Below are 16790 nucleotides of genomic sequence, written 5' to 3'. Positions count from 1 at the left end.
GAACAGAGCCTGTCTACTACTTGCAAAGTTAATTTCTATTTTTAGATTGGAAATGAGTAAACATAGACATTCTAATATTCTTTTCCCATACCCTCTGGGAAAAGGGGCACCCCAACTTTGGAGAGTGCTGGTTTCACAGTGTAGGTTGGTGATTCATTGCTGTAGTGGACATTGTTGACTTGGTCCCAGCATTCAATTCCTGCCTTTCCTGTCAACATTACCCTGATTTTCTTCTGAGTAGATCCTCATTGGCTTAAACCAGTCAGCCCAGTCCAGCCTCCAATCAAAGTGATTGGTATGGAGATGTCAAGACACTCAATTCCAGCTATCTTTTTAAAACAGTGAACGCTGGGAATTTCCTGGCTGCCCAGTGGTTATAATTCAGTGCTTTTACTGCCATAGTCCAGGTTTGGTCTCTGGTCAGGGAGCTAAGATCCCATAAGGCAGTCAAAAAAAAAAAAAAGTGAACCCAAAGAGACTCTCTCCCTCACCTAGATGGGGGTAGTCCAAGGGCATGATAAGACTGGCACTGCAGGCAGTTTACCACAGTGAGAGCATAGACTGGAACTCCCAGGAGCCGCCATGTGGAATCCAGGGATGAAAAAAGATGCTGAAGGTAAAGGGGAGAGATGGCAAGAAATTAGATCGTTGGTGACCTTATTTGAGCTCCAGCTGAAGGCTTTCCTGAAGTCAAATTTACCCCTGGATTTCTTAGCTGGTAGGTGAATAAATTCATGTAATTGCAAAAGCCATTTAGTCAAGTTGACTTCCCTATCATCTGCAACCAAAAAATTCCTCATGATACAGCTATCAATCTTTTGGTTTTTTGTTTTATTATCATTTTTGATTAATCTTGTTTTATTTAGTGTTTATTATAGTGTGCCAAGTTAACCATACTCTAGCACAGAATTATCATCAGTATCCTGCAAGGTCCTTCCATTGAATTATTCCCCTAGTAGCACTATATTATCCCCATTTTACAAAACAGGAAACTGAGACCAGAGAAAGTAACTTGCCCAAGGTTACTGAGTAAGTAATAAAGCCAAAATTTACTACCAAGGCAAATTTGAACCAAGGCAACCTGGCTCCTAAGCCCATGTTCTTAATCACTACAGTGTATCAGAAAGACTACGCTACTCACATACTGTAATTCGGCATTGTCCAACTCTCTCATTTTTGCCACTATAATGAATATAAAGTAATATTTACTATTTCTTATGTAATTTTGAACAAGTTACTTAAACTCTCTGTGTCTCAATTCCCTTACCTATAAAATGGAGGTAATAAGATAATACTGATTTTATAAGGTTGTTGGATAGTTTAAATTGTACCAGTTACTTTGAACATCTTTTCTGTATTTATTGGCCATTTAGGATTCCTTTTTTGAGAAACTGCCTGTTCATACCTTTTGCCCATTTTTCTATTGAGTTTGTATCTTTTTCTTATTGATTTTCAGGGGTCATATATTGAAGTTATGTCCATTTTAGATATTGAACATCTTCTAATCTATCACATTTCTGTGGTGCCCTTGATCAACAGGAATCTTTAGTTTTTATATAATCAATTTGATCAATTGTGCCCCAAATGTGGAAAGAATAAAGACACGAAAAACAATGTTTATGCCATCAACAACTTAAAATCTAACTGAAGAATCAAAACCAACAACTAAACAAACGGGTGTTAGACACTGTATGTGTGAGTGCGTGCTCAGTCGCTTCAGCTGTGTCCTACTGTTTGCAACCCTATGGACTGCAGCCCGCCAGGCTCCTCTGCCCATGGGATTCTCCAGGCAAGAATACCAGGGTAGGCTGCCATGCCCTCTTCCAGGGGATCTTCCTGACCTAGGGATATAACCCTCATCTCTTGAGTCTTCTGCATTTGCAGGTGGATACTTTACCACTGTGCCACCTGGGAAACCCCTATATAATCAACTCTTAACCTCAGAGAAGTACCCCAATTTTTCTGAGTTTCAGTTTCCTTACTTGGAAAGTGGAAGCAATGACAAAATACTTTTCAGTTTGTTGTGATAGTTAAATAAATTAAGACCTGTTCTTGTAGTTGGTACCTGGGATATAATAATTGCAATTCATAAAGCAGAGCACATCAACAAAATAACGGCTACCATTTATAGCCACCAAGGCTGTATATTGTCACCCTGCTTATTTAACTTATATGCAGAGTACATCATGAGAAACGCTGGACTGGAAGAAACACAAGCTGGAATCAAGATTGCCAGGAGAAATATCAGTAACCTCAGATATGCAGATGACACCATCCTTATGGCAGAAAGTGAAGAAGAACTAAAAAGCCTCTTGATGACAGTGAAAGAGGAAAGGGAAAAAGTTGGCTTAAAGCTCAACATTCAGAAAACTAAGATCATGGCATCTGGTCCCATCACTTCATGGGAAATAGATGGGAAAACAGTGGAAACAGTGTCAGACTTTATTTTGGGGGTTCCCAAATCACTGCAGATGGTGATTGCAGCCATGAAATTAAAAGACGCTTACTCTCTTAGAAGAAAAGTTGTGACCAACCTAGATAGCATATTCAAAAGCAGAGATATTAGTTTTCCAACAAAGGTCTGTTCAGTCAAGGCTATGGTTTTTCCTGTGGTCACGTATGGATGTGAGAGTTGGACTGTGAAGAAAGCTGAGTGCTGAAGAAATGATGAGTTTGAACTGTGGTGTTGGAGAAGACTCTTGAGAGTCCCTCGGACTGCAAGGAGATCCAATCAGTCCATCCTAAAGGAGATCAGTCCTGGGTATTCATTGGAAGGACTGATGCTGAAGCTGAAACTCCAATACTTTGGCCACCTCATGCGAAGAGTTGACTCATTGGAAAAGACCCTGATGCTGGGAGGGATTGGGGGCAGGAGGAGAAGGGGACAACAGAGGATGAGATGGCTGGATGTTCATCATTATCCTCTGTCCATCACCAACTCGATGGACATGGGGTTGGGTGAACTCCAGGAGTTGGTGATGGACAGGGAGGCCTGGCGTGCTGTGAGTCACCACAAAGAATCGGACACGACTGAGCGACTGAACTAAACTGAGCCATTTATAGAGGTCTACTACCTACTTGGCACTTACTCTAAGTTACCATATTTAAATTCCACAAGCCTCTGCAAGACATTATTGCTGCCATTTGTCAGATGCAGAAATCTATCTTCAGGGAGCTCAAGTAATTTGACAAAGTCACACAGCTGGTATAAGGTGGCAACAATACTGAAAGTGTACTAGACACTAGACACTGTCGAGTCTGACTCTCCGACCCCATGGTCTGTCCATGTAATATTGAAAGCCAGGTTCATTTGACCTTAGACCTCACGTGCTTTCCACTATGTCAGTTTATCGCCAGAAACGATGCTAGAAAAAAGCAATGAAACTTTACTTGGATCCTGAAGAAAAAGAGAAAAGAAAAAGACAGAATTTTAATAGACAAAAGGAGGAAGGCGGAGAGGACACCCTGCCAGATTCTGAGGGAGTACAGTACATATGCCAGGGATGGAAAGTACTGTGAGTTACTAGAGGGCAGAAGGAAAACTTGTACAACATAGTTCCCTTCAGTCCAAGCACAGAGATGGGGACAGGGTAACTATTGGGGAGGGGGTGTCTATTCCCTACTTCTATTTCCATGACGAGGAAGCAGGAGTATACTGCCTGTCTAGTGAGCTTGAAGGAAGAATTGGCATTGTGTCCTTCTGAACCCTCAGGTTTGGAAAGCAGGCCTGCCCCAGGAAGCATGTATTTTCTGCTTTTCCAGAAGTTGTAAAACTACAGTCAGCTTTTACAAGCAGACTTTCCAACTCTGCTGGTGACTGGTGTTTGTTGTTGTTGTTTAGTCTACTAAGTTGTGAGTCTTTGAGATCCCATGGACCGTAGCCCACCAGGTTCCTCTGTCAGTGGGATTTCCCAGGTAAGAATACTGGAGTGTGTTGCCATTTCTTTCTCCAGGGGAATCTTTCCAACCCAGGGATCAAACCCACATCTCCACTGTGGGATATGTTCAATTCTGGGCTGAAGTACAAGCCAGTCTTTATCCCTGCGGATCTAAAAGCCATGGCTACTGTTCCAGTTTTTCCCAGGGACAAAGCTGACATTTTGTTTTCCACCCGTCTGACTCCTGCAGCTATCTTGATGGATTTTGAACTTGAATGGGCCTTGTGGGTGTTATCTGAAGACCTCTAAGACTGCAACAGTATGCATTCAACAAATCATGGTAAAAGAGTGAATACGACAAGTTCAGAGAATGAGAAGATGGCCTGATTTGAGTAGAGAACATAAAAGTAGCTTTTGTGAGGATTCATGGGATTATCCAGGCAAGAATACTGGAGTGGTTGCCATGCCCTCCTCCAGGGGACCTTCTGGACCCAGGGATCAAACCTGCATCTCTTGTGTCTCCTGCATTGGCAGGTAGGATCTTTACCACTAGCACCATCTGGGAAGCCCTATTATAAGTAACTTGTAAGGTTAGATGGATGACTTACAAGAAGATTTTGTTTTTGACATGGAAGAGCGCTTAAGTTTCTGAGCAGGGAAAGAGCATGAGGAAGACAGTGTTTATGTAGAGATAATATGGCAATGGGCTGCAGTGAAGGCCAGGGGAGGAAAACCAGGAGCTGAAGGGCAACCAGAAGTGGTTTCTAGAATTCCTGAGTGAGGAAGGATGAAGGTCTGGTCCAGGGAAGTGGAAATATGAACTGGGGTGAAGGGATGAACCAGAGAGATCAAGGGAAAAGTGCCAGGATACGGTCACAACTGGGGTCTGAGAAATGAGATACCTTTTTCAGGCACCACTCTGGAAGACGTAGATAAACGCACCCAGAGCTGGTGGGAAGCGGGTCTCAGCCTTCCGTTCAGTTCAGTTCAGTCGCTCAGTCGTGTCCGACTCTTTGCGACCCCATGAAATGTAGCACTCCAGGCCTCCCTGTCCATCACCAACTCCCGGAGTCCACCCAAACCCATGTCCATTGAGTTGGTGATGCCATCCGGCCATCTCATCCTCTGTCGTCCCCTTCTCCTCCTGCCCTCAATCTTTCCAAGCATCAGGGTCTTTTCCAATGAGTCAGCTCTTCGCATCAGGTGGCCAAAGTATTGGAGTTTCAGCTTCAACATCAGTCCTTCCAGTGAACACCCGGGTCTCAGCCTTGGGCACCTTAAATCTGAGGTATCAAGTGGACTTGTTCTTGGCAGCAAGGACACCAGGTACAGGCTAGAAAAGAAGTTAGGGTTGGGAGCAGTTTGGGGAGTCGACATCGGCAAAGAGGTAGCACATATTTGAAAGCCTCTGGGCAGCAGTTGGTGGAGATGTGAAGCATGAACATGGAGAGGACTTGGGATGGCAGGGATGGGAATAGGGACACAGGTGAAGCTGGGAGGAGAGCAAGGGGACACCGGTCGCTCCTGGACTGAAGGGAAGGACAGGATGAGGCGGCCGGCTAAGCTTGGAATTAGGATCTTGTCAGCAGAGGAGGATGGCTTCCACCTCCCTCTTCCCTGTCCCGGCCCCCCAGGAAATCCACAGCTGGATCCAAAGCAGCTTTCCTCAGGCTGGCCTGTCTCTTCTGGGCCCTGAGTCCCCTTTCTCATGCTCTGGCGACAGTGATGCCTCGGACCACGGGCTGCAAGGGTCCCTCTATCAGCTGTAGGGGGCGACTCCAGCTCCCCACGCCGCAGGGATTTTTCCCCCAGGTTCCTGCCGCCCATCAGAGCCGGGGCCCTCCCCAGCACCGCCCCACCTGGCCACCGCCGCAGCCAGCCCGCGCCCGCAGCCAGCCCGAGCTGCCGCAAGCCACCCGCCCCTCCCGGGGGTGGGGTTTAGGCTCCCCCTTCCACACTCGCTTTGTTGCAGGGGCCCCCAGGACAACCCCGCCACGCTGTCTCCACATCCTGGGAGTCAGAAAGGTGCTAAACTAGGGGCCTGGTGGGAAAAGGGGCTCAGCAGCGCTCGGACGCTCGCGGGCTCGAGGTAGCTAGGGATTGGGAGGAGGGAGCGGAGCCTGAGCCGCGGGGGCCGCTGCTGCAGAAGGGGGAGGAGAATGGGGAGGAGCTGGGGGGCAGGCTGTCGGGGAAGGAGGGGTCTTAAGGGGCGGCGAGCCCAGGTCGGATTTCCTCTGAGGCTGGCGATCCGCGAAGCTCCCACCTTCCCTTAGAGCTTGCTGCAGCCGCCTGCCCCGCGCCCTCCGGAGACCGGGACGGGACCATGGTGAGAGCGGGGTGCGTGGCGCGAAGCCGAACGCACTGGTGCGACCCCTCTGAGCGGCCGAGGGTGGCCGGGCGGAGGGGGCGAGCCGCCGGGACCCAAGGAAGTTTCCGGGGTCGGCACGGGGCCCGGAGCCTTCAGTCTGGCTCTTCTCTCTTCCGCAGATGTGGAGACGCTGGCTCGCGCTCGCGCTGGTGGCGGTCGCCTGGGTCCACGCCGAGGTAGGTGAGCCTCTGAGCAGGTCCGAACTCGGGCGCCGGGGCCACTGGGGTCTGCGCGTGGCGCGGGCGGTGCGTGCGTCCCCGGGGATGCTCTCCCCGGGTCGGACTGGGAGTTTCCATCCGCCGGGTGAGGGGGCGCTCGGAGCAGAAATGCTACTTAGGAAACTTAAACCTTAAAAATCAGGAAAAGTAGTTTGGGCCGTAAGCTGGAGCCCCACCAAGGCTAATATGGAGGGAGAGTGGGGAGGGGGAGTGAGGACGAGCAGGGCCGATTGGGACAGAGGCGGCGACACGAGCAGGAGCCGAGTTCAAAAAGGCGCCTGAGTTCTTTCCTTCACTTGAGAGGAAACTGAGAATAGTTGGAGCCTTCTCCCTTCCGAGTCTGTCTCCTGGGGGAGGGCGGGGGGGCGGTCCGGGGAGCTCAAGAGATTCTTCTTTCAGGGTAGGATATATATATATATTTTTTTCCCTCTCTTTTATAAAGTAAGATTATGATTCTCTGATTTTTTTTTCTTTCTTTGTAAAGTGCCCTGGAATTTTGTGCTACTATCAGAGCCAAATAACGGCCTTTTAAAAATCTCAGTTTTTTCCTAAACTGGGCATTGCGCAAGTATGAGCAATCCGTGGCTCTGCTCTTTGAGGGCTCCGCGTTTCCAGTCAAAGTATTTCAGCGCTTTTGGGGTAATGTTTTCTTTTCAACTCCAGTGACCTTCCTGAAACACTACAAACAAACCAACAAACCCTTCACTCACAAGCCCCTCCATTAACTCAAAGGTTTATGGACAGAAAATAAACAATTCTAAGTTCCCTGGGCTCTAGTCTCCAGAAAAGTGAGGTCAGAAACCAAACATTTGATAATTATGGCAGGAAATGTGGAAGGAATTAAAAAGCATGAGGGAGAAGAAATGGAATGTACATTACAAAAGAAATAGTTCCCTGGTGGGTGGTTATTCTCCCTCTTTGAATTTTTTTCTTCATATTACAGTTTAGCCCCACCCTTAGCATCACAGCTTTTCTGCCCAGAAAAGTCATAAAAGCCTGCAAGGTCTTCACGACTTAAAAAAATAAATGCACATTATACTGAACTCTCATTTAATTCACTACATTGTTGGGTTGATCTGGAAACAGGAGCTGTTTTTACTCACAATGAAATTAAAAATCGGGCTTCCCTGGAAGCTCATACAGTGAAGATTCTGCCTGCATTGCAGAAGACCTGGGTTCGATTCCTGGTTTGGAAAGATTCCCTGGAGAAGGAAATGGCAACCCACTCCAGTATTCTGGCCTAGAGAATCCCATAGACAGAGAAGCCTGGCAGGCTATAGTCCATGGGGTCGCAAAGAGTCAGACACGACTGAGCAACTAATACTATATTAAATTTAAAAGAGCTAATTTTTTTGGATATCTACTTGTGTTGTAATAAAACTCCATTTGAATGATGGGGAGACTAAGTCAGAAAGGTCACATAACTTATCTAGAGTCTTAAGTTGTTAAATGGTAGAAGTGAGATTTGAAGACAGTCTGGCATCACACCCCAGGCTCTTAACCACTACCTCCCACAAGGACTTCATATTTGCCATGTACTTCTTGGCATAGAGCAGACCTTGGCTGGGCTGCATACATCATTTCATTTAAAGCTTCCCAGAACCTTGTAGGGTCACTTTTGTTATCCACATTTTACAGGGGAAGAAGATTAGGTTCCAGGAGATTAGGTAACCTGCCCAAGGTCACACAGCTAGTTAGTTCCGAAGAAGGATCTGAACCCAGCTCTTTCCACCGGCAGAGATCATCTTGAACTGCAGATCAGTTTCTCATGCATTTTGTCTTCCAGGGTTTGAGTTTGAGGGAGGACCCTTCTTCACTGGCTGATTTAGTCTTAGCTAAGCAACACCCTTGCATCCCCACTGTTGCCCTCAAAAGGCAAAAACCACAGTCCATTGATGGTTGAGGAGAATCCCTGATTTGTTTTACTGCAGGTTTAGGAATTGCCAGCTAGTGTGTGAAATCGCTCTGTGAACTGGAATGCAAGTGTGAGGAGTGAGGGGGCCATAGGTTCACGCGTCACAAGGCTGTGTAGCCCAAGGTCTGGGATCTATTCTCAGAAGCTGTTTGTACTACACCCCCTCCCCCCAGTGCATTGCAGGGAAAAGCTTAGCCCTCATAGGAAGTTCCCTCAGCAGCAATTTCCTGCTTGAGGTGGAAGAGCAGAAAGTACTCTCACAGAATTCCCAAGGCAAAATCTGCGGGGAGAGAGGCAAAATCAAGAAGTGCTGAGCCATGAAAACTGAGGAAAGGAGTGGTGCAGAAAGAAGGCTGCGAACTCAAGGTATGTGAAGAGTAGGTATGATGTAGGTTTCATTTCATGACCCCAGATTATTAGGGATTACTTTTTAATGAATACAATCTCTTGGTGTCTGGACCTGGTAACATTTGGCAAGTCTTTAATCCACATTTTAATAATAACATACCTTTAATTATTAATGAAAAGATAAATTAGTGTTAGCAGTTTAGATATTACTTTCAGCATTTTATCATGTAGTTAATGGTGCTTGCAGTAGAAATTTTTTTCCTTGTTAGCTATAATAACATATAGCAAACAAAGCCAAAACTTTACTGTCTTTATTGACATCCACTTTAGTAGTCTTTAGGGCTAAAATTATACGAATATGATGAGCTTTTAAAATGAAATTTAAAAAACAAAGAGTTTTCTTGGTCCTTTTTGATTTAGTATAAGCACAAGGATTCAATTCGGCATATTTTTAAAACATGTGATTGTACAACAAATTATGTTGATATTTGAAGAAGTAAAGCCTTTGGAAATAGCTGCAGACCTCTAGAATCAGAGGTGTGCCAAGCTGGAGAAAAGGTGGTTGTCTTCATTATCAGTGTCGTCTGTAGAAATCCTGTTTGGTTGGATTCAAGGAACTATTAGCAAATCTCGTTAAAGAAAGTGTTCTGTTTTGAATGTTTTCCATGGTCTCTTATTGGCACCTCAGGGTTTTTTTGATTGCTTCCTCTCTGTCTTTCTGTCTTAATACTTCAGGCAGCCTCCATCAAAATTCCATCCCATTCAGCTGAGCTCACTCCCATGTGCTCATTAGAGTCTTCTTAGAAGGGGTGTTGGCCCATGTCTCTTGATGAGCCCTGTCTCTTGATATATTAGTGTCTGCTATGGATGAGGATTGGGGAGTGGCAGCACAGAGCAAACTACCTCTTTTCAGAACCTTTTGGGAGGAGGCTGTATGGACCTGCTCACTCTCCCTCACCACCCCCTCTCTCAGTGAGAATTACTACAATTCACTGAGAAGTGTGGATAGCAGAGGCTGGGAAAGGTTGAGAAGTCAGGTATTAGTGCGTGTGCCCTGGAGTCTTAGTGGGTGGGTCTGAGTCCAACACCATAGGCTGGAGGGGACCCTGTGGCTCAACTGCCTGCTTCCAGAAGGCAGCCTTGGCAAGTGCCCAAGCACACTCCACTTTCTGCTGGTCGTTATGTCTGCTGGCACTCTGATTTCCAACATTCCAGGTCTATAAATTCACAGGTCACATGATAAGTCACAAGTACAGGAGACTGATTCACAAATCAGAACACTTATTCCAGGGAGGGGATGCTTAACCCGTGAACTGTGAGTGCATCGCTTAAGATAATAGTGACAAGAATAACAACAATTATACAGATAGGCAAGAAGATTATTAGTGCATTGTTCCTCTGAAGCCAGATTTCTTAACCTCCTTCATACCCTATTATCAACATACAGTTAATCAACCACTAGGGGTATTATTGGCCAATATGGGATCTTTATATTCTTGAGAATTATTCTAATAGTGGATTCCAGTGGGCCAAGGTGTGACTTTTTTTCCCCCCCCCCATTTTCCCTTGATTTCCCCCGCATCTTCTTCAGGAAAAGCTAGGATTTTGATATCTGTCTTGTATATTGACCACTAAAATAATCTCTTGTTTGTTCATCCTTTGGCAAAGAAACTCCTTACTGTGATTCTGGAGGTCATTGTTAGAAAATGGGATGTTAAAATATAGCAGGGACTGTGCTGAATAGCCAAAACAGAGGGACAAGCACCCTGCAAATTGAAGCCTTGGATACTGAAAGCATCTTTAGAAGGAACATATCACAGTTCCTATAGAAGTCTCTGGATTGGGAAACAGAAAGCAGGGGTCCATTCTCGTCTATTCAGAGGAACGAGTTTGAGAGGAGCTGTGAGGTGGGGGCATGGCTGCTATGAATGTAATGTCTTGAATAAGGAAATAAAGTCTTCAAATTCAGTGAGGCAAGAAAATACAGGTTTCCAGGAGAACAGAGAAAGTAAAGGATGATCTGTAAATACCAGTGGTCACACACAGACAATTGAAAATGTCATGGTGTCTTCTTCCTACTCCTTTTAAATAAATGGACATCCAGACAGAAATTTCTAGTAGCCACAAATAGTATTAGCTTATGGCACCCCACTCCAGTACTCTTGCCTGGAAAGTCCCATGGACGGAGGAGCCTGGTAGGCTGCAGTCCATGGGGTTGCTAAGAGTCGGACACGACTGAGTGACTTCACTTGCACTTTTCATTTTCATGCACTGGAGAAGGAAATGGCAACCCACTCCAGTATTCTTGCCTGGAGAATCCCAGGGACGGGGGAGCCTGGTGGGCTGCCGTCTATGGGTTTGCACAGAGTCGGACACGACTGAAGTGACTCAGCAGCGGCAAGGACACCAGATATTATAGGATTGAAAAACAACTTATCTTTAGATAGGTTCATTTTTAAGCTAGGTGACTGATGTCCTGCAGATCAAATACATGCTTTTCTCTTAAGGTGCCATCTTCTATCATGTATGACTTTGGTGTGGGATGCTTTCTCTAGGAGTGAGTCATCAACAGCACAGACCTTGCCTTCCCGGTGGCCATCAGGCAGTATTCCCTGCTGCAGGCTGAGCATGCCCTACACAGGGCAGAGTCATGGATGAAGTTCAGGACAAGGTCTCTGCCCTCAGGTTGCTTTCAGTCTAATGGTGCGCCAGGAGATTTAAACGGTGGCAGCTAAAATATGTAAGATTATCACTACCTGATGAGCCAAGTATCTTCACTATTATTATTATTGCTTTTTTTTACATTAACAGAGGACGTCCCTTGATTTTTAAAGTTCCTTTACATTAATACAGTGCACAAATTTTTAATGTATAGCTTGAAGAACTTTTACATATGAATATACCCATGTAGCCACCACCCAATCAAGACTGAGGGAATTGATGCAGTAAGGAGGCCATAAACGCGGGGTGTGTGGAAACAGTTACAATGAAAAAAGTGAGGAATAGATATGATCAAGGTTACATTTCATCACTTGATGATCATTATCATTTAATTAGTCCAATCTCTTAATGTCTGGCCCTACTAACAAGTTTTTTGGCAAGTTTTAATTCATGTTTTAACAATGAATTAAATGAACCTTTAATAATTAATGGAAAGGTAAACGAACCCTCTCCATATGAGATTTGCGATTTGGATATTAAGCATTTTAACTTATAGGTCACAATGCTTTCAGTAGGAAATTGTTTTCCTTGTTAGCTACAAAAACATAACAAACACAGTTGAATACAGTCTTTATTGACATGAATTCATTTTAGCAAACTTCGTATAAGCTTTGGGGGAGCTGACTTGACTGTTTTGCCAATAGATATTCCAGGGCTCAATATAATCTACATTGAGAAACTAAATCAAGGATAGAAACTCAAGTAATTCCCTTTGACCACTTTGCCCTGGTCAGTATTATTTTTAAAGGGACTCTACATAAGATGCCTATCACATTAGTTCTGAAAGCTAAAAACTTTAAACCTACAAGAGAAGAGTTAAGAGTTAACAGCAATATATGCCAGTAAAAGTTATGTTTACAAAAATTTAAGGCTCTAGCAAATAATTATGATTTAAAAAGCAGAACACTCCCCACTCCAATACCCCATCCTCACACCTATGTAGAATTTATAGAGAAGTATGACAAAATGTCTTAAAAGCCATCATGAGGATTCTTGTGACATCTCACATTTTCCAAGAGGAATTTATCCTCCTAATACATGCTATTTTATTTAAATAAAAAAGTAGTATTATTTTCTGATAAAATATGGATATATGTTAATAAGAAGCTCAGGGAATATAGAAAAAACTAGAGCAAAGAATAAAGTTGCCTGTACTTCTACCACCTAAACTTAAACTAGCCTTTCATCCTTCATTTCAGAGAAATTATCAGTCAGTTAACAGATGTATGTGATGTGCCTACTAGACCCTCAGCTCAGTTCAGTTCAGTTCAGTCGCTCAGTCGTGTCCGACTCTTTGCGACCCCATGAATCGCAGCACACCAGGCCTCCCTGTCCATCACCAGCTCCCGGAGTTCACTCAGACTCACGTCCATCGAGTCAGGGATGCCATCCAGCCATCTCATCCTCGGTCGTCCCCTTCTCCTCCTGCCCCCAATCCCTCCCAGCATCAGAGTCTTTTCAAATGAGTCAAGTCTTCGCATGAGGTGGCCAAAGTACTGGAGCTTCAGCTTTAGCATCATTCCTTCCAAAGAAATCCCAGGGTTGATCTCCTTCAGAATGGACTGGTTGGATCTCCTTGCAGTCTATAGGTAATGAAAATTAGTACCTCCCTACACTAGGATAAGGGGCTTCCCTAGTGGTTCAGACAGTGAAGTATCCGCTGACAGTGTGGGAAATCCGGATTCAATCCCTGGGTTGGGTAGATCTCCTGGAGGAGGGCATGGTAACCCTCTCCGGTATTCTTGCCTGGAAAATCCCCATGGACAGAGGAGCCTGGCAGGCTACAGTCCACAGGGTCACAAAGAGTTGAACACAACTTGAGAGACTAAGCAGAGCAACACTAGGATAAATCGCCTGCAGAGATGAAACAAACATGATGAAACAAACATGATGTGTGTGTCATCACTACCTTCTCCCTTACCTATGACAGACCTTGCTAATCAATCACAGAATTCTTCCTTCTGAGGCTGGAGAAAGTTAGAAAATCCTTCTCAGGGATGCAGTGTGCGTGTGCGTGCTCAGTCTCTCTGTCGTGTCTGACTCTTTCTGACTACATGGCCTGTAGCCTGCCAGGTTCTTCTGTCCATGGGATTTTTCCAGGCAAGAATACTGGAGTGGGTTGTCATTTTCTCCTCCAGAGGATCTTCCTGACTCAGGGATCAAACCCGCATTTCCTGCGTCTCTTGCCTTGGCAGGCAGATTCTTAACCACTGAGCCACCAGGGAAGCCCCAATGCTCTGGGTAGCCGCTAGCAATCCGTTAGTCTGTGTGTGAGATAAAAAGATACTTGCTTTTTCTGTTGGAGAAGTCAATCCAATTTGGAAGTCAATCCAGACAGTGGTATGGCTTTAGCCAGAATTAAGATGATTTAGAAGGCAGAGTTTGGGACTATGTGAAACAAAGACGACATGGGGTGATAGAACTCGGGTTGCAAATGCAATGGATGAAAATGTCAGGAAAACAGTAGTCTGTTCTAGCTCCAGCTTCTAAGTTCTTTAGATGAATTCAAGCATCTTAATACCTAAGGCAAACTTTTTAACATTGGCCATCAACAAAAATATGAGAGTTGTCTTGGCTCTTCTGGTGGAGTAAATAGTTGCTCTTGCTCAGGCTCTAAGAACTGCTGTTGTCATAGATAACAGCCACCTGGCAAGAAATGGAAAGCTCTTTGGGTAGTTAGAGTACAAAATATATCCTGTAAATCTGCATTTTCTGCTGTGGTTGGAGAATTTCCATGTAATCTCTTCACAGACTTTTTATATGCTCATTTGGAAGCCATCACCAGTAAGCTGTTCCCAGGATTGTCTGAATTTATGACCTTTAAAATGTTTCCTGTATAATCTCAGACACTGTATATGACCAACTAAGCTGTTGCCAAAACAAGTCATGTGACACATGGCAAAAACCTGATATGATGCATGCACGGTTTATAATGTGTGTGGCATGGCATATTGGCTTGAATTGGCTTGAGGTGGGGAAAATGTCTCTGTTTTCTACCTTTTATTGTATTCAAGATTAAAATCCTGAGTCTGAGGCAAAATTTGCCTTTTTCCTCACAGTTTGTCATTCTGCCCTTCAGTGATAGTAAATGAATGCAATTTATTGATCTCCTACAGCAGTGCCAGGCATTATGGCAGTCAGTCTGCACATATGCTTCTATTAAGAATAGTGTGGAACTAAAAAGCAATACCATATTGGTCCCTATTCTGAAGTAGCTGCTACCACCATAGCTACTGTACAGCTCAAATGGGAGGCACATCACCTCCTTCCTTACCTCCTGCTGCTGGTGCAGAAATCTTTGCAATGCAGCTGTGGGATGGATGCATTCTCAGAATTTAAGAGGCTCCACCAGAGCTGCTGGGGCCATTTTCAGCCTGTTCACCTAGCCCACTTGACCAGTCTATCCAGTAGGTGGCAGCTTTTTGTGTGGAACTTCATCTGAAATTGTCTGTTCCTTGAGTGCTGGTGCTTTTCTTTTATTTCCCATTTTGCTGTCACTTGAGTCTTCCACTGAGTTCCTTTCTTCATTCTCTTCTCTTGTTCTTGTATCTGGGTGTTTTCAAGTTTTATCTTTTTTGTGGATCCTGTTACAAAACTTCTTGTGATTGAAAAGAACCTTATAAAATAATGAAAGAGTCCTTGACTTAGAAGTCCTGCTCTTCCCCTTTCTTACTGGTATTACCATTTTAAAGCCACCTAATTAATATCTCTGACTTGCAGCTTCAGTTAAGAGCAGGTGCTTTGAGGTAATGAACCAGGTTTGAATTCTGGCCTTGCTGAGCTGTGAAACCATGAGCAAGTTACTTAACCTCCCTGAGCTCGCTTTCCTCATTTGTAAAATGAATAATGGCCATCTCTCCTGCCAGTCAATCAATTAGATAATAGAAAAGGCTTCTCATAGCACACGGTCAATGCCAAACATTTGCAAAAATGAAGTGCCTCTTCCCAGAATGTTTTTGACTCATGATTTCAATGAGAGAATTCTCAGTTTACACATTGACATTCACAAGGTATTGTCTGCATTTGTATAGCCTGTGCCCTAGCTCAGGTTATTACTGTGTTTACTGATTTATCCTTGACAGGAAGTATAGCATAATGGTTTAGCACTCAGGCTTTGAGGCTATATTGTACTGTGCTCTGCTAAGTCGCTTCAGTAGTGTCCGACTCTTTGTGACCCTATGGACTGTAGCCTGCGAGGCTCCTCTGTCTATGGGGATTCTCCAGGCAAGAATAATGGAGTGGGTTGCCATGCCCTCCTCCAAGGGATCCTCTGGACCCAGGGATGGAACCCACCTCTCTTCCATCTCCTGCATTGGCAGATGGGTTCTTTACCACTAGCAGCCCTTGGGAAACCCTGAAGCTATACTACCTGAGTTTAAATCCTAGGCCTTATTAGCTCTGTGAACCTGGGGAAGTTATTGACCTTCTGGCTCTGTTTGCTCATCTATAAAATGGCCTTAATATGGAGTATTCACCCCATAAGTTAGCTGTGAGAATCCAACTGTACCATGTAAAGCAATGAGAAGAGTGGTTTGGCACATAGAGTGCAGTAAATGTTAGCTATTATTATCAATCTGTGGCATCTCTACTTATTGAAGGAACTTCAAAGCTGTGTATGTGTGTGTTGTGTGTGTGTGTGTGTTTGCATATTCTCACGTGCTCATGGCTGGCAGAATTCCCCTTGCCTCCTTTACTCTCTCTAGGCATTAAGGATCACCTTTTAAAAGACAACTAGAGTATTCACTTCAGTGGAGACTTTGTCACCCAGAATTCATATCAGAATGCTGCCTCCACTTAGACTTAGCCAATCTTGCCTTCAGACTTCCAGCATGTCCTCTGTAACGCCACAATTCTGTCATTCCTCTGAGAAAAGAGTTAAGGACTCATCAACCTCCTGTGCGCAGGCAGTGAGCGGTGTAAGCCAGCATAGGTCCTCTCTGAAGACTGAGTGAAGAAGGCAGAGAACTGGAAAGGGAAGAAGAGTGAGAAAAGGCAAAAAAGAGCGGTAATCAAACTCCTGTGGAATTTTTGCAGATCCAGCTGTTTAGCTGTGTCCCACCTTCTGACGTATGGAGGTGGCCACCAGATAGCTTCGGATTTTTGTGGGATTTGTCATTTACATTTGTTCTTGCTGTAGTCCCCATAGCACGGCCTGTTCCCAGGCCACAGATGCTAAATTTGGGTTTTAGAAAATGTGACCAGGCAAAGGAATAGAACCCTTTGCTTTCACTGTTTGAAAAATAAATACCTTCTCTCAAAGACAGGGTAGGAAGTGTTGCTGGAGCAGGCTGATTTGTCTGTTTGGGAACCAAGGCAGCACCGCAGTGTTTTGCATACAAACT

General features: G+C 44.7%; 1 protein-coding gene across 1 annotated transcript in view; it reads left to right on the top strand.

Annotated features, from left to right (window-relative positions):
* Window positions 1-6113: 6113 nt before the first annotated feature.
* The window catches only part of FSTL1 (follistatin like 1), a 55138-nt gene continuing 44461 nt past the window's right edge, over window positions 6114-16790 (top strand). The window contains exons 1-2 of the mRNA XM_052652477.1: window positions 6114-6204; window positions 6366-6422. Of these exons, the coding sequence (XP_052508437.1) occupies window positions 6202-6204; window positions 6366-6422 (60 nt within the window). The 5' untranslated portion in view covers window positions 6114-6201. The remainder of the gene's footprint in view (window positions 6205-6365; window positions 6423-16790) is intronic.

This window comes from Budorcas taxicolor, chromosome 1 (assembly GCF_023091745.1).
Source record: "Budorcas taxicolor isolate Tak-1 chromosome 1, Takin1.1, whole genome shotgun sequence".
Lineage (NCBI taxonomy): Eukaryota > Metazoa > Chordata > Mammalia > Artiodactyla > Bovidae > Budorcas > Budorcas taxicolor.
Note: the sequence above shows the minus strand (reverse complement) of the source record. Positions and strands in the feature narration are given on the sequence as shown.